Source organism: Hypanus sabinus, unplaced genomic scaffold, assembly GCF_030144855.1.
Source record: "Hypanus sabinus isolate sHypSab1 unplaced genomic scaffold, sHypSab1.hap1 scaffold_176, whole genome shotgun sequence".
Lineage (NCBI taxonomy): Eukaryota > Metazoa > Chordata > Chondrichthyes > Myliobatiformes > Dasyatidae > Hypanus > Hypanus sabinus.
In genome coordinates, this window is record NW_026779845.1 from 759,607 (window position 1) to 784,532 (window position 24,926).

The 24,926-nt window shown below is 44.8% G+C and overlaps 1 protein-coding gene across 1 annotated transcript in view; it reads left to right on the forward strand.

Annotated features, from left to right (window-relative positions):
- Positions 1-24,501, forward strand: part of LOC132387343 (NACHT, LRR and PYD domains-containing protein 3-like) — a 43,348-nt gene extending 18,847 nt beyond the window's left edge. Inside the window, exons 5-10 of the mRNA XM_059959691.1 lie at positions 7,733-9,475; positions 20,075-20,161; positions 20,461-20,631; positions 20,787-20,954; positions 21,119-21,227; positions 24,211-24,501. Of these exons, the coding sequence (XP_059815674.1) occupies positions 7,733-9,475; positions 20,075-20,161; positions 20,461-20,631; positions 20,787-20,954; positions 21,119-21,206 (2,257 nt within the window). The 3' untranslated portion in view covers positions 21,207-21,227; positions 24,211-24,501. The remainder of the gene's footprint in view (positions 1-7,732; positions 9,476-20,074; positions 20,162-20,460; positions 20,632-20,786; positions 20,955-21,118; positions 21,228-24,210) is intronic.
- Positions 24,502-24,926: the final 425 nt, after the last annotated feature.

Here is a 24,926-nt window from a genome sequence, read left to right on the forward strand (position 1 = left end):
AAAAAGAACCAGCAGAAATGGACACACCTGGAGTCTGAGTCTTTCGCTATAAACTCTATTATATTAGTAACTAAGTGAATGAAGTAAAATGAAACGAGATAAAGTAAACAGGTTAGCAGAGTTTATGCATATATATTGGTGAGTAAATAAGCTTCCCCAGCTCAGGTGATTGCGTGATACAGTCTCACGGTGGGATGGTAAGTGATCAGTTCAGTTCTGGAATTTGGTTTGAGTAGAGTTGGAGAGAGAGAGTTAGAGTGTTGGTTTGTCTTCCAATGCCGATGCCGATCCTCCACGTCATCCTCCTTACTTCCGAAACTTATTTAAAAGTCACCAACTTGTGACCACAGAAAAGGGGATGCCGTCTTCTATGGTGGAGTTATCAACCCCAGGCCAGGGTTAAACACACCAATAGCTCTCCTCCGGTCACCTCTTTGTCCACACTGTGAGGAATAATCCCACCCTTGTTGTGGGTTCACAATGCTCACGAGTGTTCTCCTTGCCTCTGGCGTTGTGTGTCTCCTGTGGTGTGTCTGATTAAAACGTCAACTGACTTTGCATATATCTCCAAGTGCGGAACACCAGCTGTCCATCATATACCTGCGCCTTTCAGTTTCCAAGGCAACTCACAGACTTCCTGTTGCTCTCTATCCCTGAAGTAGCACACAAGCTGTTCGCTCCCTCTCTCTCTTGTTAAAGGAACAGTCCACTTTAGAATAGTCCTTCAGTTCTCTTCACACTTGTAACTGTAGCCCTCATGAGGAAGACATTGGGAGTAAACCCAGTGGGAAAACTCTGGAGCTGGAGTCCTTAAGACAGTGTTCTTTCTTTCTAAATCTTTTTATTAATGTTAGTAATATGGACAGAATACAGATGATATATTGATAAAGAAATTACCAACATACACATTCCATTACATATGAAAAAAAAATACATAATAGTTACAATATAAATGAGTTTACCAAGACATAAGCCATAAGATATATGTATGGACATAGTAAATCTAAATATTTCATAATGTATAATATAAAAAAAACAGAAAAAAGAAAGAAAAAAAAACAAACAAAAAAATTTATATAATGCAGAACTAGCTAATCTAATCTAATAACTATAACTAATAAGTAATATAAAAGAAAAAAAAACAAAAAAGAAGGGAAAAAAAACGGGCTGTTTATAATATCTCACAAAAATAAGTATTCATCAATGCCGTCACTTCCGGTCCTCTCAAAATACATAAGCTGAAAACTGGGAAATCAAATGAACTTGGCACAGGGTCATATTACATCATATGAAAATGTTGAATAAATGGTCTCCATAACTTTTCAAATTTAATAGAAGTCTCAAAAGTACCACTTCTAATTTTTTCTAAATTTAAACATAACATAGTTTGAGAGAACCAATTAAATACAGTGGGAGGATCAATTTCTTTCCAATTCAACAATATAGATCTTCTAGCCATCAGAGTTAGCAATGTAATCATTCGACGGGCTGAAGAAGATAAAAGCAGTGAATCTAACATTGGTAAACCAAAAATTGCGGTAATAGGATGAGGTTGTAAATCAATATTCAAAACCGCAGAAATAATATCAAAAATATCTTTCCAATATTTCTCCAAAAATGAACACGACCAAAACATGTGAGTTAAAGATGCAATTTCAGAATGACATCTATCACAAATAGGACTTATATGAGAGTAAAAATGAGCTAATTTATCCTTGGACATATGGGCCCTATGTACAACCTTAAATTGTATTAGTGAATGTTTGGCACATAACGATGATGTATTAACTAATCGAAGAATTCTATCCCAATTCTCAATAGAAATACTAAAACTAAGCTCTCTTTCCCAATCCTGTTTAGTCTTATAAAGAGGCTCTGAACGTATCTTCATAATTATATTATAAAGTTTTGAAATAAGCCCTTTTTGAAAAGGGTCTAATTCAAATAAACTCTCCAAAGTATCTGAAGGCACAAAATTTGGAAACGTAGAGAGTACAGAACTTAAAAAATGTCTAATCTGTAAATATCTAAAAAAATGAAATCTCGGCAAGTTATATTTGTTGGATAATTGTTCAAAAGACATGAAACAATTATCTAAAAATAAATCAGAAAATCTTAGTAATCCCTTAGTTTTCCAAGCTGAATAAGCTTGATCTATAGTGGAAGGGTGAAAAAAACAATTAGATACAATAGGACTATTTAAAACGAATTGAGTCAACCCAAAAAATCTCCGAAATTGAAACCATATACGCAATGTATGTTTAACTATCGGGTTGTCAATTCGTTTCGGCAATTTAGAAAGAGCAAAAGGGAGAGAAGTCCCTAAAATAGAACCCAAAGCATAAGCTGATACCGATTTAGTTTTTAAACTCACCCAACAAGGGCCAAAAGATCCACCCCCATCTTTCAACCAACATAACAAATATCGAATATTAACTGCCCAATAGTAAAATCTGAAATTAGGTAATGCTAACCCGCCTTCCTTTTTTGTCTTCTGTAAATATGTTTTACCTAACCTGGGATTTTTATACTGCCATATATATGAAGAAATTTTAGAGTCAACATTAGTAAAAAAAGATTTCGGGATAAAAATTGGTATCGCTTGAAAAATATATAAAAACTTAGGTAAAATAACCATCTTAATAGCATTAATCCTACCTATTAGGGATAGAGACAAAGGTGACCACTTAGTAAACAAACCTTTAATCTGATCAATTAAGGGTAAAAAATTAAATCTAAACAAATCTTTATGGTTTTTTGTGATTTTGATCCCTAAATAAGTAAAAGAGTCATTAAAGGGTAAATTTCCATAAATTGGGACCCGTTTATTCAATGGAAACAATTCACTTTTATTAAGATTTAACTTATACCCAGAAAACTCACTAAATTGAGCCAATAATGATAAAACTGCTGGAATGGATTTCTCCGGGTTAGAAATGAATAATAATAAATCATCTGCATACAAAGATAACTTATGAATATCTGTCCCATGATTAATACCCAAAATATCCTGTGATTGTCTGATGGCAATTGCCAAAGGTTCTAAGGCAATGTTAAATAGTAATGGACTAAGAGGACATCCCTGTCTAGTGCCCCGAAATAGGCGAAAAAAGGGAGATCTTTGATTATTGGTAACCACTGAGGCTACTGGAGTATGATAAATCAATTTAATCCATGATATAAATATCGGACTAAAATTAAACTTCTCCAACACATTAAATAAGTAAGGCCATTCAACTCTGTCAAATGCTTTCTCCGCATCTAATGAAATCACGCATTCTGAAGTATCATGTGAGGGAGTATAAACAATATTCAACAATCTCCTAATGTTAAAAAAAGAATAACGATTTTTAATAAAGCCAGTTTGATCATCTGAAATAATTTTGGGTAATACGTTCTCCAATCTGGATGCCAGTAACTTAGAAAAAATCTTGGAGTCTACATTCAATAAATATATAGGTCTATAAGAAGCACAATTAGTAGGGTCTTTATCTTTCTTCAATATTAGAGAAATGGAAGCTCTATAAAAAGATTGTGGCAAATTCCCTAATCTAATGGCCTCCTCAAAAACCTTACCTAACCAAGGGGAAAGAGTAGCGGAAAAAAATTTAAAAAATTCAACTGTATAACCATCTGGACCCGGTGCTTTCCCAGAATTCATTGAGGAAATAGCCCCCTTAATTTCTACATCCGTAATAGGAGTATCCACTATCAAAAGATCATCAGATGATAACCTTGGAAAATTTAATTTTCCAAGAAAATCAGACATGGTATTATAATCTTGAGGAAATTCAGATTGATACAGGGAGGTATAGAAATCTTGAAATGCATTATTTATCTCATCATGATTAACTGTCAGATTCCCATTCTGCTGACCAATCTTAGTGATTTGACGTTTAACCAGAGCATTCTTCAATTGACTAGCTAACAGTTTACCAGATTTATCACTATGTATATAAAAATCAGATTAAGTTTTCATTAATTGATTTTCAATCGAGGATGTAAGTAATAAACTATGTTCCATTTGAAGTTCAACCCTTTGTTTGTAAAGCTCCTTACTAGGAGCAATCGAATATTTCTTATCAATCTCTTTAATTTTATCAACCAATAAAAGAGTTTCCATATTGATACGTTTCCTCAAACCAGCAGAATAAGAAATAATCTGTCCACGTATATAAGCTTTAAAAGTGTCCCAAAGTGTTCCGCAGGAAATATCATCTGTAGAATTAGTTGAGAAGAAGAAGTCGATCTGCTCCTCCATAAATTTTATAAAGTCAGAGTCTTGCAACAAGGTAGAGTCAAATCGCCATTGTCTAGCATTAGAAGCTGTATCCGTAAATTTCATAGAAAGTAATAACAGAGCATGATCAGAGATAGCTATAATATCATAGTTACAACCGATTACCAATGGGATAAAACAAGAGTCTACAAAAAAATAATCAATTCTTGAATAAGAGTGATAAACATGTGAGAAAAAAGAAAACTCTTTGTCTTTAGGATACCGGAATCTCCAAATATCAAAAACTCCATTGTCAGTCAAAAAAGAGTTAATACAAGTGGCCGACTTATTAGGTAAAGTCTGAATAGATAAAGATTTATCCATCAGAGGATTTAAACAACAATTAAAGTCACCACCCATTATTAACTTATATTCATTTAGATTGGGTAAAGAAGTAAATAAAGACTTAAAAAAGTCAGGACAATCCACATTTGGAGCATGAACATTAACCAAAGCAACCTTTTTATTACAAAGTAAACCCGTAATTAACAAAAATCTGCCATTCGGATCCGAAAAAATATCATGTTGAACAAATGAAATAGAGGAGTCAATAAAAATTGAAACTCCTTTTACTTTAGCATTCGAATTTGCGTGATACTGTTGACCCCGCCAAAATCTAAAAAAACGAAATTTGTCCTCCCTCCTCACATGAGTTTCTTGTACAAAAATGATATGAGCATTAAGTCTTTGGAATACTTTGAAAATCTTCTTTCGTTTAATTGGATGAGTTAAACCATTAGTATTCCAAGACACAAAATTAATGGTCTGAGCCATAATTCTAAAATCAACCCTTTGGTATAGAAAGGGTTAACCAACTTATAAACTCATGCACCCGGAAGAGGAACAAAAGTAGTGAGAAAATCCGGAAGTGACGACAACACAGACATATTTGAAGTTCAAAAACAGCCCGAATAAAAAAACTAACACAAACTGGTACAAAAAAAATAGAATTAGCAAACAGACCATCCCCCCACCCCCCGAGAAAAAGAGAAAAAGCCAAAATATGACTTAAAAATAGAAAAAGTAAGACTAATCCTACCCCCATGTCAGCTGAAGAACACTCCATATAAAAAGGATATATATAAAAGAATCACCCCAACTTTAAAAATAAAATCGCTATAATAAAAACCATATTTCTAAGTATAGTTAGTTGTAAAAAGAATAAAAATATAATCACTAAAAAACAATTATAACTCGGGCTCTGGCCCAGACAAAACAAAAAATATTTAAGCTAAGATAAGCGATGCATTGTACGGAAGAAACGCGAAAAATATAAACATAATGCCATCTTAAGCAAAACCAAAAATCTTTTCCAAAAAACCACCATCTTAATCAAGGAAAAATTTACCTTCAAAGAATTAAAAATATACCTTCGAAGGAACAAAGTTAATAGACAAGTATGTAGTTAAATAATTAAAGTGTATAAGGCAAAACAATTAACATGACACAAACACACTTTAACTTGAGTATAAAGTGTTGGATGAACCTACAACAATAACCAGATTTTAATTCTGGTTTAAGAGATCGAGAACCATCTTACACGATCAGAATCATTCATTTATTAAAGACTAGTGTCTCGCAGTAGGGAAGTTCTCCTCCAGATATTTTCTCGCTTCTGAAGTTGAAAGGAAAACTTGTCGTGGAGCATTCGACGGAGAAATTCGAAGCTTTGCAGGGTATAGAAGCGCAGGTTTCAGATTTTTCTCATAACATTCAGCCATCAATGGTTTAAAAAGAAGCCTTCTTTTTAAAAGATCTGAACTAAAATCTTCGATCAGGCGAAAGCAAAAATCTTTGATTTTAATCATTCCTACCCGACGCGCTGCTCTTATAACTTGTTCTTTGTCATGTACATAATGGAACCGGACAATTACCACCGAAGGTTTGTCTGTAACACTCGGTGATCGACGCCGAATTCTATGTGCCCGATCCAATAAAGGGGGGTTATTCGGGAAAATCGTCGGAAAGGCTTCTTTTAAAAGTTGAGCAAAATATTTCGAAGGGTCATCTTTTTCTATGCCATCTGGAAGACCAAGTATACGTAAGTTCTGTCTTCTGGACCGATTCTCAAAATCGTCACTCTTAGCTTTAAGGGCTTCCATCAGCTTAATGGTCGAAATTAAATCCTGTTGCAGTTTTCCAATAGTCAAATCTCGCTTCCGAGCTTCTTCTTGCAGAGACGCAATAAGAGCTTGTTGCTGTTTAATTACTAAATCCGTCTTAACCATGTACTCTTGAAAAGCCTTTATATCTTCTTTAAAAAATTGTTTTAGTTCAGCAAATTTTTTTCCAAAACCTCCATAAACAATTCAAAAGTTAATTGTGTTTGTTGTGTCGGAGCCTGCTTTTTTCCGTTACCGTTCGGATTACGTCCGGGATCCCGTCCCTTAGACCTGAGAGACATTTCTGTTTGCATATCTTCAAAAGTTCACTACAAACTCTTGGCAGTAAATCTAAAAAAAAGAATAAAGAAACTTTCGATATAGGTAAAGATAAGCTGAATCAGGGTGATCAAAGGTTAAAAAAAGTAAAGGTTATGGAGCGAATCCAAAACGGTACTCACTCCATGAGCGTCTCCAGCTGACTCCCCTTAAGGCAGTGTTAAATGGTGTTCAACCCAGACTGGCATCTCCCGCGACACCTGTGATGCCAAGGTGTATCAGTCTCTACAGTTTTTTTGTGTTCATCAATTGTACAGAGAGGGGAGTTTGTTACATCAGCACTAGCTTCCTCTCCACATCGTAGTGACTTGGCTTGCAGGGGCAGGGCATCCATGGTCGACTCTGACAGATGGAGGCCTCATAAGACAGAGCCCCACACCCCCACAACAACGCTGATGAGTAGCCATTGCCAAGACTTCACCACCCTCTCCCACAGACACGATGTACATCACTGAAACAGACGCTTGTGGTTTCTTCCATTAACAGAGATTTCATTTTTCCACCAATCCTCCATTACCCATTTTCTTCCTTGTCATTCTCTGTGATTCTCCCCCAGATGCGTGCCCGACTTAAGCATTTCTGCTCCTGTTTTGATGCAAGAGCCGTGGACGGCTGTGACTCCCCAGTGTGCAGCTTTGCGAAAATGCACAGTGTCCTGCTCTCCACAGGCCCACATCAGATCAACATGAACATCATCTGTTCATGATGCAAACAACGCTTTAAATATAGTGAAATGTTGTTGTAATAGAGTGCAGTCAGGATGCAATAAAATATCAGGGAATGCTCACCTGCACAAGCATGAGTACCAGAATATTAGGACTGGATATTCTTTGTTTTTCTTTGTTTTTTGATATTCTTTCTCTCAGTTCTGATGTCTGTGAACAGAGTTTTGCTTTCTGTAATATTCATGGCAACATTGAATTAATTCATGTAATCTCAAACACTGAATGTTGAATTGAAGTTATAATATTCTTTGTCAGTTGAGCTATTTAACATTTTTACTATGTTCTCTTCACATGGAAGATGTTCAACAGAAACACAAGGAGACCCTGCGGACACAAAGTGAAACACTGAGAGTGAACACGATCCTGATGAGGGAGAAGGTGAAGGTTTTCCAGCTGGTTGATCGATATGCTGAGCTCACGGTCATTTCTACTGTTCGAGATCGGAGACTGGTGGAACATGAGCTGCTGGCAAGAGGCAGAGACCACGAAGAGTGGAGACAGAAACTTCTCCAAGGAGAGCTGGAAAAAATCCGGACTGATCAGCTGTTCCAGAGCAGCTTTTCCCAGAGTAACAATAAATCTAGGAGTTCAGCAGCAGTGGCCGGAGTCCCAGGAATAGGGAAAACCACAATGGTACAAAAGATTCTTTATGACTGGGCCATGGGGAAAATATACCAACAGTTCCACTTTGTCTTCAGTTTCAAATTCCGTGATTTAAACTCTATTAACTGCAGAATAAACTTGAGGGAACTGGTTTTGGATCAGTATCCTTACTTTGGGAATATCCTGAGAGAGGTCTGGAAGAACCCAGAGGGATTGCTGTTTATATTCGATGGTTTGGATGAATTCAAACACAAAATTGATTTTGCGGACTGTCGGAGAGCTACAGAACCCAAGCACCAGTGCCCAGATCCCGAGTGGTGGTGTGAAGTGTCGGACATTGTGTACAGTTTAATCCAGGGCAAGCTGCTCCCAGGGTGTTCAGTGCTGGTGACCACCCGTCCCACTGCATTACATTTATTGGAAAAGGCAGAGATCAGTGTCTGGGCTGAAATCCTGGGATTTGTTGGTGAAGAACGGAAGGAATATTTCATCAGACATTTTGAAGATCAGACGGTGGCAGAAGCTGTTTTCAAACACGTAAAGGAGAACGAGATCCTGTACACCATGAGCTACAACCCCTCCTACTGCTGGATCCTCGCTCTGGCACTGGTCCCTTTCTTCACACAAACAGTCAGGGACCCACAGCGAGTTCCCAAGACCATCACCCAACTGTACTCCTACTATATTTACAATATCCTGAAAAACCACGGCCGTGAGATTGAGAACCCCCGAGATGTGTTACTCAGGGTTGGTCAGATGGCCTTCAGAGGAGTGTGCGAGAGGAAGATTGTGTTTACAGATGGAGATTTGATCAATCTGCAGCCTTCCCAGTTCCTGTCCGGGTTCCTGATGGAGCTTTGGGAGAGAGAGGATTCCGCCCGGAGCGTGGTGTACACATTCCCACACCTCACCATCCAAGAGTTTGTAGCTGCAGTCGCACAATTCCTGAATCCACATTCCAGGGATATCCTGAAATTCCTCACTGAAGTCCACAGCACGACAGATGGGCGATTTGAGGTATTTCTCCGTTTTGTTGCTGGTCTCTCCAACCCAATGACAGCTCGGGGCCTGGAGGAGTTTCTGGGTCCATTTCCTCATCAAACAACCTGCCGGGTGATTGACTGGGTGAAGGAGGAGTTTAAACGCCAGAGTAGAAACACGTGGAGTGAAGCTGGTAAAAAGAGCCTCCTGAACACATTGCACTACCTGTTTGAGTCTCAGAATCGTGGACTGGCTCAGGCTGCACTGGGATCTGTGGAAACACTTTCATTCAGTGAAATGACACTGACCCCAATTGACTGCGCGGTCCTGTCTCATGTCATCGGACTCTGTGATACAATAAAACACCTCGAGCTGTGGGACTGCCACATTCAGTGTGAAGGAATCCAGCGGCTTGGACCCGGGTTGCACAAGTGCCAGGAGTTGAGGTAACTTTATTTATCTCTCTGAACTGTGAAACTGTCTCATTGTGTTGTTTCAATGTAAAGGAATTTTAGTAAATTTGTAGTAAATCAGATTGTGAAGAATTGTGACAAATGCCCACGGGGTCAGTCAGTAATTCCCCAAGGACGGGAGGGTTTTGTGGTTCTTTGTGAAGGGATGTTGGAGACTTCATCAGATCAGTGAACAACGGCCATTGGTTTAATGGTAGTAAATCCCAGGAATGGCCTTGTTTCTCACTGCCTGTGACACGTCCATTGACAATGTTCCTTCTCACTGTTACTGACACTCAGACAGACACTGATTGCAGCAGGTGGGTCAGAGATTCACACCCCATTCCCGGTGAGGGACAAGAGACCGTCAGCAGACTGTCCCAGTGAGAAGGAGAGAAATACCATTGTGAGATTGTCCTCCCACTGCCATTCCCCGTGTGTGACTTTGCTCACGTCCAGATACGCAAAGAGCGAGGGTGCATCTCCTCTGGGGCTCTGTTCAGACCCAACACACATGTACAAAAAATTTCTGAATCCTCTCGTCTTGTAGGATTATCGTTTACCCTTGGAATCCTCCTGTGGGACCTCTCATCCCAATCCCCCTTCCTCTTGTGGGATCTCTCCTTAACATCCCTCTTCCTTCTGTGAGATCTCTCTTCCCCATCTCCCTTTCACCTATGAGATCGCTCTTCCCCATCCCCCTTCCTTCTGTGGATTTCCCTCCCCTATCCCTTCCTGCTGTTAGAACTCTCTTCCCCATACCCTTTCCTCCTGTGGGATCTCTATCCCCCATCGGCTTCTTCCTGTCGGATCTCTCTTTGGCATGTCCCATTGTCCTGTGGAATTTCTCTTCGCCAACCCCCTTCCTCCTGTGAAATTTCTCTTCCCAATCCCACATCGTCCTGTGGGAACTCTCTTCTATAGCCCTCCTCCTCCTGGCCGATCTCTCAACCCCTTCCCACTCCATGTTTAATATCTCTCTATATCCCCCTTCCTCCTGTGGGATCTCTCTTCCCCATCCCCCTTCCTCCTGTGGGAACTCTCTTCCCCATCACCCTTCCTCCTGTGGGAACTCTCTTCCCCATCCCCCTTCCTCCTCTGGGATCTCTCTTCCACATCCCCTTCCTCCTTAGGGATCTCACCTCCTCATCCCCTTCCTCATTTTGGATCTCTCTTCCCCATCCCCATTCCCCCTTTCGCCTTTGGGAACTCTCCTGCCCATAGAATCATAGAACACTACAGCACAGAAAACAAGCCATTCAGTCCTTCTAGTCTGTACCAAAACCTTACTCCGCTAGTCCCATTAACCTGCACCCAGTCCATAACTCTCCAGACCTCTCCCATCCATGTATCTATCCAATTTATTCTTAAAGCTTAAGAGTGAGTCCACATTTTCCACATCAGATGGCAGCTCGTTCCACACTCTCACCACCGTCTGAGTGAAGAAGTTCCTCCTAATGCTCCCCCTAAACCTTTCCCCTTTCACGCTGAAGCCATGTCTTCTGATATTTATCTCTCCTAATCTATGTGGAAAGAGCCTATTCGCATTTACCCTGTCTATACCCTCATAATTTTGTAAACCTCTTTGAAATCTCCCCGCATTCTTCTATGCTCGAAGGAATAAAGTCCTAACCTGTTCAATCCTTCCTTGTAACTCAACTCCTGAAGACCTGGCAACATTCTAGTAAATCTTCTCTGCACTTTTTCAAACTTACTGATATCCTTCCTATAGATGGGTTATCAGAATTGCACACAATAATCCAAATGTGGCCTCATCAATGTCTTATACAACCTCACCATCGTATTCCAGCTCCTAAACTCAACTTTAATTTATGAATGCCAGGATGCCAAAAGCCTTCTTTACAAGCCTGTCTACCTGTGACGTCACTTTCAGGGACTTGTGTATCTGAACCCCCAGATCCCTCTGTTCCTCCGCACTCTTCAGTGCCCTACAGTTTATCGTATATGTCGTACCTTGATTTGTCCTTCCAAAATGGAACACCTCACACTTGTCTGCATTAAATTCCATCTGCCATTTTCTGGCCCATTCTTCCAGTTGGTCCAGATCCCTCTGCAAGCTTTGAAAGCCTTCTTCGCTGTCCACGACACAACAATCTTAGTGTCCTCCACAAACCTGCTGATCCAATTTATCACATTATCATTGAGATCATTGATATAGTCAACAAACAGCAATGGTCCCAGCACAGATCCCTGAGACACACCACTAGTTACAGGCCTCCAGTCTGAGAAGCAAACATCCACTAACAATCTCTGTCTTCTCCCACCCAGCCAATTCGAATCCAGTTTACAACCTCTCCATGGATACCTAGTGTCTGAACCTTTAAAATGAACCTCATATGTGGGACCTTGTTAAAGGCCTTACTAAAGTTCATGTAGACAACATCCGCAGCCACAGCTTCATATGCATTCTTGGTAACCTCCTCGAAAAACACTACAGGATTCATTAAACACGATCTACCATGCACAAAGCCATGCTGACTATCTTTAATCAGCCCTTGGCTGTCCTAATCCTTGTATATCCGATCTCTCAGAAAACCTTCCAATAATTTACCTACTACTGATGTCAGGCTCACTGGCCTTTTGGAGCCTTTTTCAAACAACGGAACAACATGAGCTACCCTCCAATCCTCCGGCACTGCACCCGTGGCTGAGGACATTTTAAATATTTCTGCCAGGGCCCCTGCAATTTCTACACTAGTCTCTCTCAGGGTCCAAGGACATATCATGTCAGGTCCGGAGATTTATCTACCTTTATTCACTGTAAGGCAGCAAGCAGCTCCTCCTCTTTAATCTCTATAGGTTCCATGACACTACTGTTTGTTTGCCTTAATTCCATATCCGCTATGCCAGTTACCTGATTAAACACTGACGCAAAAAACTGTTTAAGAGCTCCCCCATCTTGTGAGGCTCCACACATAGACAACCACTCTGATCTACTAGGGGACCAATTTTGTCCTTTACTATCCTTTTACTCTTAATATACTTGTAGAAACCCTTTTGGTTTACCTTCACATGATCTGCCAACACAACCTCATGTCTCCTTTTTGCCTTCCTGATTTCCTTCTTTAGTATTCCCTTAAATTTTCTATACTCTTCAAGTACTTCATTTGTTCCTTGTTGCCGATACCTGTTAAATGCCTATTTAACCAGATCATCAATATCCCTTGAAAACCAAGATCCCCTATGCCTGCTAACTTTGTCTTTAATCCTGGCAGGAACATGCAAACTCTGCACTCTCAAAATTTCACCCTTGAAGGCGTTCCTCTTACAGAACACATCCTTGCCAGAAAACAACTTATCCCAATCCACTCTTCCCGGATCCTCTCTCATTTCCACAAAATTGGCCCTTCTTCAATTCAGAACCTTAACTGGTGGACCAGTCCTATCCTTATAAATAATTATCTTGAAACTAATGACATTATGGTCACTGGACCCAAAATGTTTGCTTACACGTACTTCTGTCACCTGACCTGTCTGGTTCCCTAATAGGAGATCAGGTGCTGCACCCTCTCTCGTTGGTAACTCAAATATATTGACTTAGAAAACTTTCCTGAATACATTTGACAAACTCAAAAACAACATAACCCTTTCTTGGAGTGGGAGTCCCAGTCAATATCTGGAAAGTTAAAATCCCCTACGATTACAATTTTCAGTTTCTTACATCGGTCTGCTACCTCTCTACAGATTTGCTCCTCCAATTCTCTCTGCCTATTGGGCAGTCTATAATACAACCCTATTAGTGTGGTCACACCTTTCCCGTTCCTCAACTCCACCCACATGGCCTCTGTAGATGAACCCTCCGTGCTGCCCCGTCTACGCACAACTGTGATATTCCCCTGACTGGTAATGCCACTCCTCCCCCTTTCATCCCGACCCCCCATCACATCTGAAACAACAGAACCTCAGAACATGAAGCTGCCAGTCCTGCCTCTACTGCAACCAAGTCTTACTAATAGCAATAATGTTGAAATTATCATGTGCCAATCCACATCCTAAACTCATCTGTCTTACCTACAATACTCCTTGCATTGAAATAGATACACCTGAGAACATTTCTATCATGTACAAACCATTGATTTCTGTCATTACATGCAGTCCTCGCATGACCGTTATCAACCTCCACTTCACAGTCTGCTCTAACACTCTGGTTCCCCTCCCCCTGCAATCTAGTTTAAAACCCCCGGAGCAGAACATGCTAACCTACCGGTAAGGATGTTAGTCCCCGTCCAGTTCAGGTGCAAACTGTCCAATTCGAACTGGTCCCACCTCCCCTGGAAGAAAGTCCAATTGTCCAGAAACATGAACCCCTCCCTCATGAACCATCCCCTCAGTCACGTATTTAGCTGCATTATCTTCCAGTTTCTAGCCTCACTAGCATGTGGCACGGGTAGCAATCCATCTGTGAGATCTTGCTTTCCCATCCCCCTTTATTCCTCTGGGCTCTCTGTTCCCACTGGCCCTTCTTTCCAAATGCTGTATCTCTCTTCAGCATCCACCTTCCTCCTGTGGGATCTCTCATCCCCATCCCCCTTCCTGCTGTGGGATCTCTGTTCTCCATACCCCTTCCTCCTGTGGGCTCTCTGTTCCCTATACCCCTTCCTTCCGTGGGATCTTTCTTCCCAATCCCACTTCCACTGGTGGGATCACTCTTCCCCATCGATATTCCTCCTGTGGGATCTCTTTTCCCTTTCCCCCTACCTCTTGTGGGCTCTCTCTTCCCCATCCCTCTTCCTCCTGTGGGCCATCATAATGCCCCCTTTTCCTGTGGGATCTGTCTTTTCCCTCCACATTCATCCTGATGTACCTCTCTTACTTAGCCCACATCCTCCTGTCCAATCTCTCTTCCTCATTCTCCTTCCAACTGTGGGATATCTCCTCCCCACCCTCTTTCTTCCTAGGCATATATCTTCCCCAACCCCTTACTTCTGTGGGATCTCTATTCCCCATCCCATTCCTCCTGTGAGCTCTCTCCTCCCCATCAACTTCCTGCTGTTGGATCACTCTTCCTCATCCCCCTTCCTCATGTGGGATATCTCTTTCCCATCCACCTTCTTCCTCTGGGATCGCTCATGCATCCGACCTCCTCCTATGGGCGCTGTATTCCCCATCACCCTTCCTCCTGTGGGTCTTCTTTTCACATGCCCCTCTTACTGTGTGTCTCTCTTTCCCATCCCCATTACTCATGAGGTATCTGTCCAACACATCCCCCTTTCCCCTGTACCATGTCTCCTCCCGAACCACCTTCCTACTGAGGGATCGCTATCCACATCCCACTTCCTCCTGTGGGATTCCCTTCCCCTACCCCCTTACATCTGTGGGATCTCTCTTCTACATCCCCCTTCCTACTATGTGATCTCTCTTCACAATCCCACTTCATCCTGTGGGATCTCTCTTCCTCATCCTCCTTTTGGGACCTCTCTTGCCCATTACCTTCTTGTTATTGGATATCTCTTCTCATCCACATTCCTGCTCTGTCATCTCCTTAACCAATTGCACATCCTCCTGTAGGATCTCACTTCCCCAACCCCTTCCTCCTGTGGGATTCATCTTCCCCGCCGGCTTTCCTCCCATGGGATCTCTCATTCCCATCCACTTCATTCAGTTGGACATCTCTTCCACATTCCACTTCCTCCTCTGAGCTCTCTTTCCCATCAACTTCCTGCTGTTGGATCTCCCTACCCCATCACCTTCCTCCTGTGGGATCTCTTTTCCCTATCCCCTTTCTTCCTCTGGAACCTCCCTTTCCCAACACCCTTCCTTCTGTGGGATCTTTCTTCCCCATCCCAGTTCCACTGGTGGGATCGCTCTTCCCATCGGTATTCCTCCTGTGGGATCTCTCTTCCCTTTCCCCCTACCTCTTGTGGGATATCTCTTTCCCATCCCTCTTCCTCCATTGGGATCGCTCGTCCATCTGGCTTCCTCCTCTGGGCTCTCTCTTCCCCATCCCGCTTCCTCCTCTGGGCCAAAATAATGCCCCCTCTTCCTGTGGGATCTGTCTTTTCCGACCACATTCATCCTGATGTATCTCTCTTACTAATCCAACATCCTCCTGTATGATCTCTCTTTCCCATCCCACATCATCGTGTGGGATCTCTCTTCCACATCCTTCTTGTGGGATCTCTCTTGCCCATTACCTTCCTGCTATTGGATATCTCTTCTCATCCACTTTCCTGCTCTGGCAACTCTTTACCCGATTGCACTTCCTCCTTTGGGATCTCTCTTCCCATCCCCCTTTCCTTTTGTAGGATCTCTCTTCCCTATCAATTTCCTCCTGTTGGAACTCTCTCCCCTATTCCCACTTCTCCAGGAGGATCGATTATTTTCCCCTTCCCCATTCATCTTCCTTCTGTGGGTTCTATCTTCCCCATCACCCATCTTATGTGGGATCTCTCTTCCCCATCCCCATTTCTGCTGTTGGACCTCCCTCTCCGTTCCCCTTTCCTCCTGCCGGATCTTTCTTTCCCAACCCCCTTCCTCCTGTAGGATCTCTCTTCCCCATTCCACTTCCCCCCGTTGGATATCTCTTCCCCATCCGCCTTCCTGTTCTGGGGTCACATCCATCCCCTTCGTCCTGTGGGATCTCTCTTCTCCATCCACTTACTCCTGTGGGATCTCTCTTCCCCAAACCCTTTCCTCCCGTGGTATCGCTGTCCCCAATCCCCCTTCCACATGTAGGATCTGTATTCCACATCCCCCTTCCAGCTGTAGCATTTCTCTTCCACATCCCCCTTCTGCTTTTGGATTGTTCGCCAATCCAAATTCCTGCTGTAGACTCTCTCTACGCCATCCCGACTTCTTCCTGTTGGATCTCTCTTTCCCATCACATTTCCTGCTATGGGATCTCCACCCCATCCCCCTTCCTCCTATGGGATCTCCTTTCCTGATCCCCCTTCCTCCTGTGGGAATTATTTTCATAATCCCACTTCCTTTTTTGGGACCGTTCATCCTTCAGACTTCCTCCTATGGGCTCTCTCTTGCCACCCCTTCCTCCTGTGGATCATCTGTTCCCATGCCCATTTTTCCTGTGGGATGCCTCTTCTCCATCTCCCTTCCTCCTGTGGGATCTCTCTTCCCCATTCCCCTTCCTTTAATGGCTCTTTCCCATCCCCATTCCTCCTGTTGGATTGCTTTTCCCCATCACCTTCCTCCTTTGGGATCGCTCGTGCATCTGACTTCCTCCTGTGGGATCTCACTTCTCCATCCCCCTTCCTTCTGTGGGATCTCTCTTCCCCATCCCCATTACTGCGGTGGGATCTCTCTTCACCACCACTCTTTCTCCTTTGGATTCTCCTCCCTATCTCCCTTCCTCCTGTGGGATTTTCTCTCCATCCTCCTTTCTACAGTGCGGCCTCTATTTCCCCCACCCCCCCAACTTCCTGTGTGGTCTCTCTTCCCCATCCCTTTTCCTTCTGTAGAATCTCTCTTCCCTATCAACTTCCTGCTGTTGGAACTCTCTTCCCCATTCCCCTTCCTTCTGTGGAAATCACTACCGAAACCCCCTACCTCTGCTGGGAACTCTCTTTCCCATTCCCACTTCTCCAGTGGGATCTATTATTTTCCCCTTCCCCATTCACCTTCCTCCTGTGGGATCTATCTTCCCAATCCCCCATCTTATGTGGGATCTCTCTTCTCATTGCGCTTTCTTATTGTGGGATCTCTCTTCACAATCCCCCTTCCTCCTCTGGTATCTCTTTTCCGCATCCCCCATCCTCCTGTGTGTCCTCTGTTCCCATCTCCCACTCTTCTTGTGGGATGTCCCTTCCACATCCCCATTCCTGTATTTGGTTCGCTCGTCCATCCATCTCGTCCTGTGAGCTCGCTGTTCACCATCTCCTGCTGTGAGCTCTCTCTTCACCATCTCCCTTCCTGCCATTGGGCCTCTGTTCCCATTCCTCACTTCCTGTGGCATCTGTCCTTCTCACCTCCCTCCTCTGGGATCTCTCTTTCCTATCCCCTTCCTCCTGTCGGATCTCTAGTCCCCATCCCCCTTCCTCCTGTGGGATCTCCCTTCCACGTCCCCTTCCTCCTGTGGGATCTCTTTTCCCCATCTGTGTTCCTCCTGTGGGATCTCTCTTCCCCATCCCCATTCCTCCTGTTGGATTGCTTTTCCCCATCACCTTCCTCCTTTGGGATCGCTCGTGCATCTGACTTCCTCCTGTGGGATCTCACTTCTCCATCCCCCTTCCTCCTGTGGGATCTCTCTTCCCCATCCCCCTTCCTCCTGTGGGATCTCTCTTCCCCATCCCCATTACTGCGGTGGGATCTCTCTTCACCACCACTCTTTCTCCTTTGGATTCTCCTCCCCATCTCCCTTCCTCCTGTGGGATTTTCTCTCCATCCTCCTTTCTACAGTGCGGCCTCTATTTCCCCCCCACCCCCCCCCCCCCCAACTTCCTGTTTGGTCTCTCTTCCCCATCCCTTTTCTTTCTGTAGGATCTCTCTTCCCTATCAACTTCCTGCTGTTGGAACTCTCTTCCCCATTCCCCTTCCTTCTGTGGAAATCACTACCGAAACCCCCTACCTCTGCTGGGAACTCTCTTTCCCATTCCCACTTCTCCAGTGGGATCTATTATTTTCCCCTTCCCCATTCACCTTCTTTCCCATCTCTCTTTCCCATCTCCATTCCTCCTGAGGTATCTCTCCTACTCATCACCCATCCTCCTGTATGAACTCTCTTTTCCATCCCTTTCTTCCTGTTGGTAGTCTCTTCCCCATGCTCGTTCCACCTGTTGGATTTATCTTACCCATACCCTTACTTTCTGTGGGATCTCCCTTCCCCATTTCTTCCTGCTGTTGGATCTCCCTACCCCTGCCCGACTTTCTCCTGTGGGATGTCTCTTCCCCTGTGGGATTAATCTTCCCCACCCCCTTGCTCCAGTGGGATCACCCTTCCCCAAACACCTTTACCCCCGTGGGATCTCTTTTCCTCATCCTCCTTACTCCTGTTGGATCGCTCTTCCCCATCCCACTTCCTCCTGTGGGATCTCCCTTCCGCATAACCTTCCTCCTGTGGGGTCGCTCTTCCCAATCCCCTTACTCCTGCGGGATTAATCCCACCCCCTTTCTTCTTGTGGGATCTGCCTACCCCATCCCACATCCTCCTGAAAGATGTCTCTTCACCACCCCCCTTCCTCTTGTGGGATCTCTCTTCCACATCCCCCTTCTTCATCTGGGCTCTATTATCTACATCACCCTTCATCCTGTGGGATCTCTCTGCCACATCCCCTTCTTCCTGTGGGATCTCTCTTCCACATCCCCCTTCTTCATCTTGGCTCTCTCTTCCCTTCCCCCTTCCTCCTGTGTGATCTATTTTCCCCATCCCATTTCTTCCTGTGGGATCTCTCTTCATCAACTATTTTCCTTCTGTGGGATCTCTCTTCCCAATGCCCCTTCCTCCGGTGGGATCTCTCTTCCCCAACCCACTACCTCCTGTGGGATCACTCTTCCCCATCCTCTTGTGGCATCTGTTTTCCCCATCCCTCTTCCTCCTATGGGATCTCCCCTACTCATCCCCCATCCCCCTGTATGATCACTCTTCCCCACCCACTTCCTGAAGTCTCATCTGTCTTCCTCATGCCCCTTCATCCTATGGGATCTCTATTCGCCTTCCTCCTGTGGGATCGCTCTCCATATCCCACTTCCTCCTGTGGGATCTTTCTTCTTCATGTTCCATCCTCCTATCGGAACTCTGTTCCGTATCCCCTTTCCTTCTGTGGGATCTCTAATCCCCATTCCCTTCCTTCTGTGCGCTCTCTTCCCCTCCCCCCCATCAACATCCTGCTATTGGATCACTTCCTCATCCCCCTTCCTCATGTGGGATATCTCTTCCCCATCCACCTTCCTCTGGGATCGCTCGTGCATCCGACCTCCTCCTGTGGGATCTCCCTTCCACATCCCCCTTCCTCCTGTGGGTCCTCAGTTCCCATGCCCCCTCTTCCTGTGGGATCTCCCTTTCCCATCCCCATTCCTCCTGAGGTATCTCTCCTACACATCCCCCATCCTCCTGTATGATCTCTCTTCCCCATCCCTCCTCTTCCTGTCGGATCTCTCTTCCCTATGTTCCTTCCTACTGTTGGATTTATCTTCCACACCCCCTTTCCTCCTGTGGGTTCTCTATTCCCCACTCCCTTTCCTCCTGTGGCATCTCTTTTCCCCATCCCTATTCATCCTGTGGGATCTCTCTTCCCTATCCATTCCTACTGTTGGATCTCTCTTCCACATCCCTCTTCATGCTTCTGGATCACTCGTCCATCCAACATCCTGTGGTACCTCTCCTCCCCACCCCTTTAGCTCGGTTGGCTCTGTTTCACTGTGTCCCATTGACATTTCTGCATTTTGGTCAGGAACACTTTTCTCTCCATCGGGGAATGGGACAGAATATGTGGGGTTTAGAGGGTCACACCGACAGACGAAATTACCGACATTCGGCGAATACCCTGGAGCTGGACAGTGAGGGACATTGACAGTGATGGGAACTCCGATCAGTGATTTACTGAATATCAGAGGGAGAGAAATTCCCTCAGACACACGGTTTGAATCACGTTGTTCATCTATCTGTCTGTTTGTGTTTAGACTTGGGCGGAATGAACTGGGAGATTCAGGAGTGAAACTCGTGTTTGCGGCTCTGAGGAACCCGGAGTGTAAAATACAGAAACTGTGGTAAGTACCAGACTGTGGGAGATTGTGTTTACAGTCACTGGGTGTCTGACACTGAACATTAATGTGATCAGTAATTGTGTTACTGATAAACACTGGGGATTTGTACTGTCTCCTGTCTCTCTGTGTCCTTCACCCTCACTCTCTCTCATCTCCAGGCTGTGGGAGATTGTGTTTGCAGTCACTGGGTGTCTGACACTGAACATTAATGTGATCAGTAATTGTGTTACTGATAAACACTGGGGATTTGTGCTGTCTCCTGTCTGTTTGTGTCCTTCACCCTCACTCTTTCTCATCTCCAGGCTGAGGGATGTTGGTCCCACAGACTCTGGTGCCGAGGATTTTGCCTCTGCTCTCAGCACAAAACCGTCACTGATGGAGCTGAACCTGGGTGGTAATAAACTGGGAGATTCAAGAGTGAAACTGGTGTCTGCGGCTCTGAAGAACCCGGAGTGTAAAATACAGAAACTGTGGTAATTATCAGATTGTGGGAGGATGAGTTTACAGTCACTGAGTGTCTGAGACTGAACATTAATGTGATCAGTAATTGTTTTACTGATAAACACTGGGGTTTTGTACCGTCTCCTGTCTCTCTGTGTCCTTCACCCTTACTCTCTCTCATCTCCAGGCTGGAGTTTGTCGATCTCACAGATTCTGGTGCCGAAGATCTCGTCTCCGCTCTCAGTAAAAACCCATCACTGAAGGAGCTGGACTTGGGATTCAACTCGCTGACAGACCGATCTGTCCCCGCTCTCCGCCGCCTTGTACTGACCCTCCCGAATCTGGAGCAGATTGTGTGAGTATTTGTGTCAATGTTCAATGTAATAAAATATCAGCAGATCCGCGGGTTTTCTGGTGATATTTGACTGTGAGTGTTGTTGAAACATTAACCCCAGTCCCCTGTTGCTGACACTATTGTGTAATCTGTTTATTTCATCTTTCTTCTTCCATCTGTTTCAGGGTGTGGTGGAATCTGTTCAGTGAGACCGGCAGGAAGGAACTGAGATCTCTGCAGGGAGTCAGACCCGGACTGAGAGTGTATCTGTGAACATCGCCGCCCGGGGCTTGGGTAAATTTTGGCCAATTCCCTGCCCTCTAACTCCCCCCTCCACTTTAACACACGCCCTCCCCTTTAATTCTCGCCCTTACCTTTAATGACCGCGCGCTGGGGGTAATTCCCAACGGTTTTAACAGAACCGGCTCCAGTCTCGCGCTCGGTGACATCGGATGCGGTCCCGCAGTGAGGTATTTCCATCTGTTGTCCCGCAGCGCAGCTTCCGCCAGATATGCAGGTTCGTGACTCCCCCACATGAGACACAGACAGGAAGAGCCCAGAGGTGTGATTATCCCGGGAGAGAATCCTTTTGCTCCTTTTGCTGAAGATGGTGCATTCGGCAGTCTGGCCGACATAAGACAAAGGAGCAGGTCGGCCATTCGGCCCATCGGGTCTACTCCGCATTTCATCATAAGCTGATCCAATCTCCTCTTTAGTCCCATTCCCCCGCCTTCTCACCATAAACTTTGATGCCTGGCCGATATAATTATGTTATATCGACAAACACCACAGCAGTGACCCTGGATCTGCAGCAATCCCGGACATGGCCCTGAAGTGTGATTTTGTAATCATCGGTTCCCCGAGACAGAGCGACGGTGAGACACGGGACTGATTATTCAACCGGTCACTCGTTGTCGCTGGTCAGTTAATTGTGTGTGACTGTGAGTGAGTCTGGAGCAGCTTATTTATTCCCGCACGTTAGCAGCTAACACGTTGTTTAATTTACATTTGCCATGATGAAATCATTAAAAAGCTGTAACTTCCTGTCTTGGTGTTGGACTTGAATCTCATTACAGGAGAAACAGGGACCTGGTGTTACTGCTGACCCCAGCACCCTGTGCACTGAAAGAATGGGTCTGAGCTCCTCACACTGGTACAGCAGCATCTCAGCTCCAGATTGAAGGATGTTGGACCTGCACAGTCTGGCTGCTCAGGATCCCATCTACACCCTACCCTCAACGTGGGTAACTGACCCCGCAGACTGTTAAAATCGACTGTAATCTGAGACGTGATTTTACTTGGGTCCCAAGTACGATAGGGATGGGGGATCGAATACCGGCATTGAACACGGGGTGAAGGTCCCACCATATTATCCCATCACACACTCTCCGGGTCAGACACATAGTGAAGATCCCTCCACACACTTCTGGGGAGGCCTGAATTTCGTGTTTGGCGAAACTCAAAGCTGGAATTTCACGAGAACGCTGATGGTTTACTGGTTACAAGGAAATTCGAGGACCGTGTGGATGTTGACAACTTTGTAACACTGACGAGGTTCTAACTTCTGGAGGAGTCGGTGGATACTTCAGCCTTCCTGAGGGGTGGGTGCGTGTGAGGGAGATTCATTGCGCCCGGTTCCCGGTGTCCACATAGCACACAGGAAGTTATAGAGAGCATGGTTCCCAGTCTCCATATCCCAAACTGGCTCGGTTCCCGATCTCTGTCTCCCCACCGAGAGTTTTACCGATCACGGTAACGGGTCTCTGTATCGATAAACCGCTGTAACTTCCTGTCTTGGTGTCGGACTCGAGTTTTAGTTGAGGTTTCTGCTGCCCCCCGCACCCTGTGCACTGCAACAGTGGGTCGGAGCTCCTCACACTGACACAGTAGCGTCTCAGCTCCAGGCTGAGGGAGGTCGGACTGGAAGAGTCTGGTGCCCAGGATCTCATCTCCACCCAGCCGCCTTCCTGGTTAACTGACCCCCGCCTGCTGCCCCGCAGACAGTTAAAATTGATGTGAGTCCACTGAGGTCCTCAGTATGAGAGGGATGGCGAATGGAATATTGGTGTCAGTCACAGAGTGAATCTCCTTCCACACCGTCCCATCACACACTCCCGGGATCAGACAGAGTGAATCTCCCTCCACACCATCCCATCACAAACTCCCGGAGTCAGACATGGAAAAAAAAGGTCTCTGTAGTGAGAGTTATATCAACTGAGTTCTCGAGTTGAATCAGATTACACAATTACTCTCATTGTGTTCACCTTGGAACTGTAGCACAGGGAACCCCCCCCCCCCCCCCCCCACACACACACACACACACACACACACACGGTGAATATATGTAGAAGTGGTCGCAAGACGGGGAGGGATGCAGCGTTCACAGACCAGGAGAGGGTGAAAGTGGGCACAAACGGGCAGGGGAGTAGCTTTGGCTAGCAGCTTAATACAGGGGGTGATCACCCCCCAGCCTGGTCAAACCTTGTGCAGTCCGTGTCGTCCAAACCAATGTTTGTGGAAATGTATTTGCATGAATTTCACGCCATTTGCAAGTCTTTATAGTGTATCAATGAAGAGTTGTACAAATATACATGTTTTCTGACTTCCTCACTTAACCTCTCCACGATTTGGTCCATTTTCTTACTTTGAAGCAACAGGAAATACCTAGGAGGAAATGTGCTGCTACCAAACAGACCAATCACGTTCTCGCAGTCTGTGGCGCACAGTTACATTTTCGTAAGGTGCGCTTTAGGCTACGGTGTGTGGTGTGGCCTAGGGTGCCACGTCAGGTACACGGTTACGCAGAGTGTACGGCGTAGCTTTCACGGTGAAGCAAAATTCAGGCTTCAGTGTGTGGGAAGGGATTCACTCGGACATCTCAACTACAGAGACACCAGCAAGTTCACACTGGGGAGAGGCCGATCTCATGCTCAGACGTTGGGAAGAGATTCTCTCAGCGAAGTCAACCTGATGTGCATGACTGAGTTCACACTGGGGAGAGACTATTCACCTGCTATGTATTTCAGAAGCGATTCACTCAGTAATCTAACCCTATGCAACTCTTGCTTTGGCTAGCAGTTTAATACAGGGGGTGATCACCCCCCAGCCTGGTCAAACTTAAGAAATCTTGTCTGGGTGGATGCTGTGTGATGTGTCCCCTGTTACAAATCAGTACCCTGAAATAACAAAAAGTACACAATATGTGATAAAATGACTGAGATGTATAATGACTATATGGTTAGTGAATTAACCATATCTTCTTCTCATCTCTCCCCAGCAAAAGACCATGAAAATCTCTCTTCCAGACTCACAAGGAAGAACATTTCTGTCATTGGATAGTCCCACACTCCAAAACCCTGTTACCTCTAGTCTTACCCTAAACATTGCTGCTGCAGGGAAGCCACTAACTCAGCAGTGAAACCTTACAGCGCATTACACTTGTGATACACTACCGGGTTCACACTGGGGAGAAAGTTTCAATGAGCTGCATGCTGGATATTTGACCAACACAATCGCTAAATGCAACTTCCAGACTGACTGTCGGTGCTGGAATCTGCAACTATTGCTGCTGCTGACCACACCCAGTTCTGCACCCTGGTCACTGGGCACGGGAGGAGTTTCCTCTGCTGCATATTCACCTTTAATGGGACTAGATCTGTGACAAATAAATCAGTCCTATTGTAAATACTGTCTCCGGTACTTAGTGAATTTATAACACACCTAGTGTACAGTAGAGAGTCAACTCAGGCCGGCTGGACCTGATTCTGATCCACAACAGATCTTTCAAATCCTCCCCTGTTGTCCATCTCTGTGGTGATGGGTTCCAAATTGTCATCACTCTGTGGGTGAAGAGGTTTCCCTTGAATTTCCTGCAGACTGAAGAAGTCAAGCTGACTGCAGTTCTGTCTGAGGTGTTCTTCACCCCTCAAGTCTCTGCCTGAGGAAGAATGACATTGGGAGTTAACGTCCTTATTGAGGGCTCATTTGTCACCA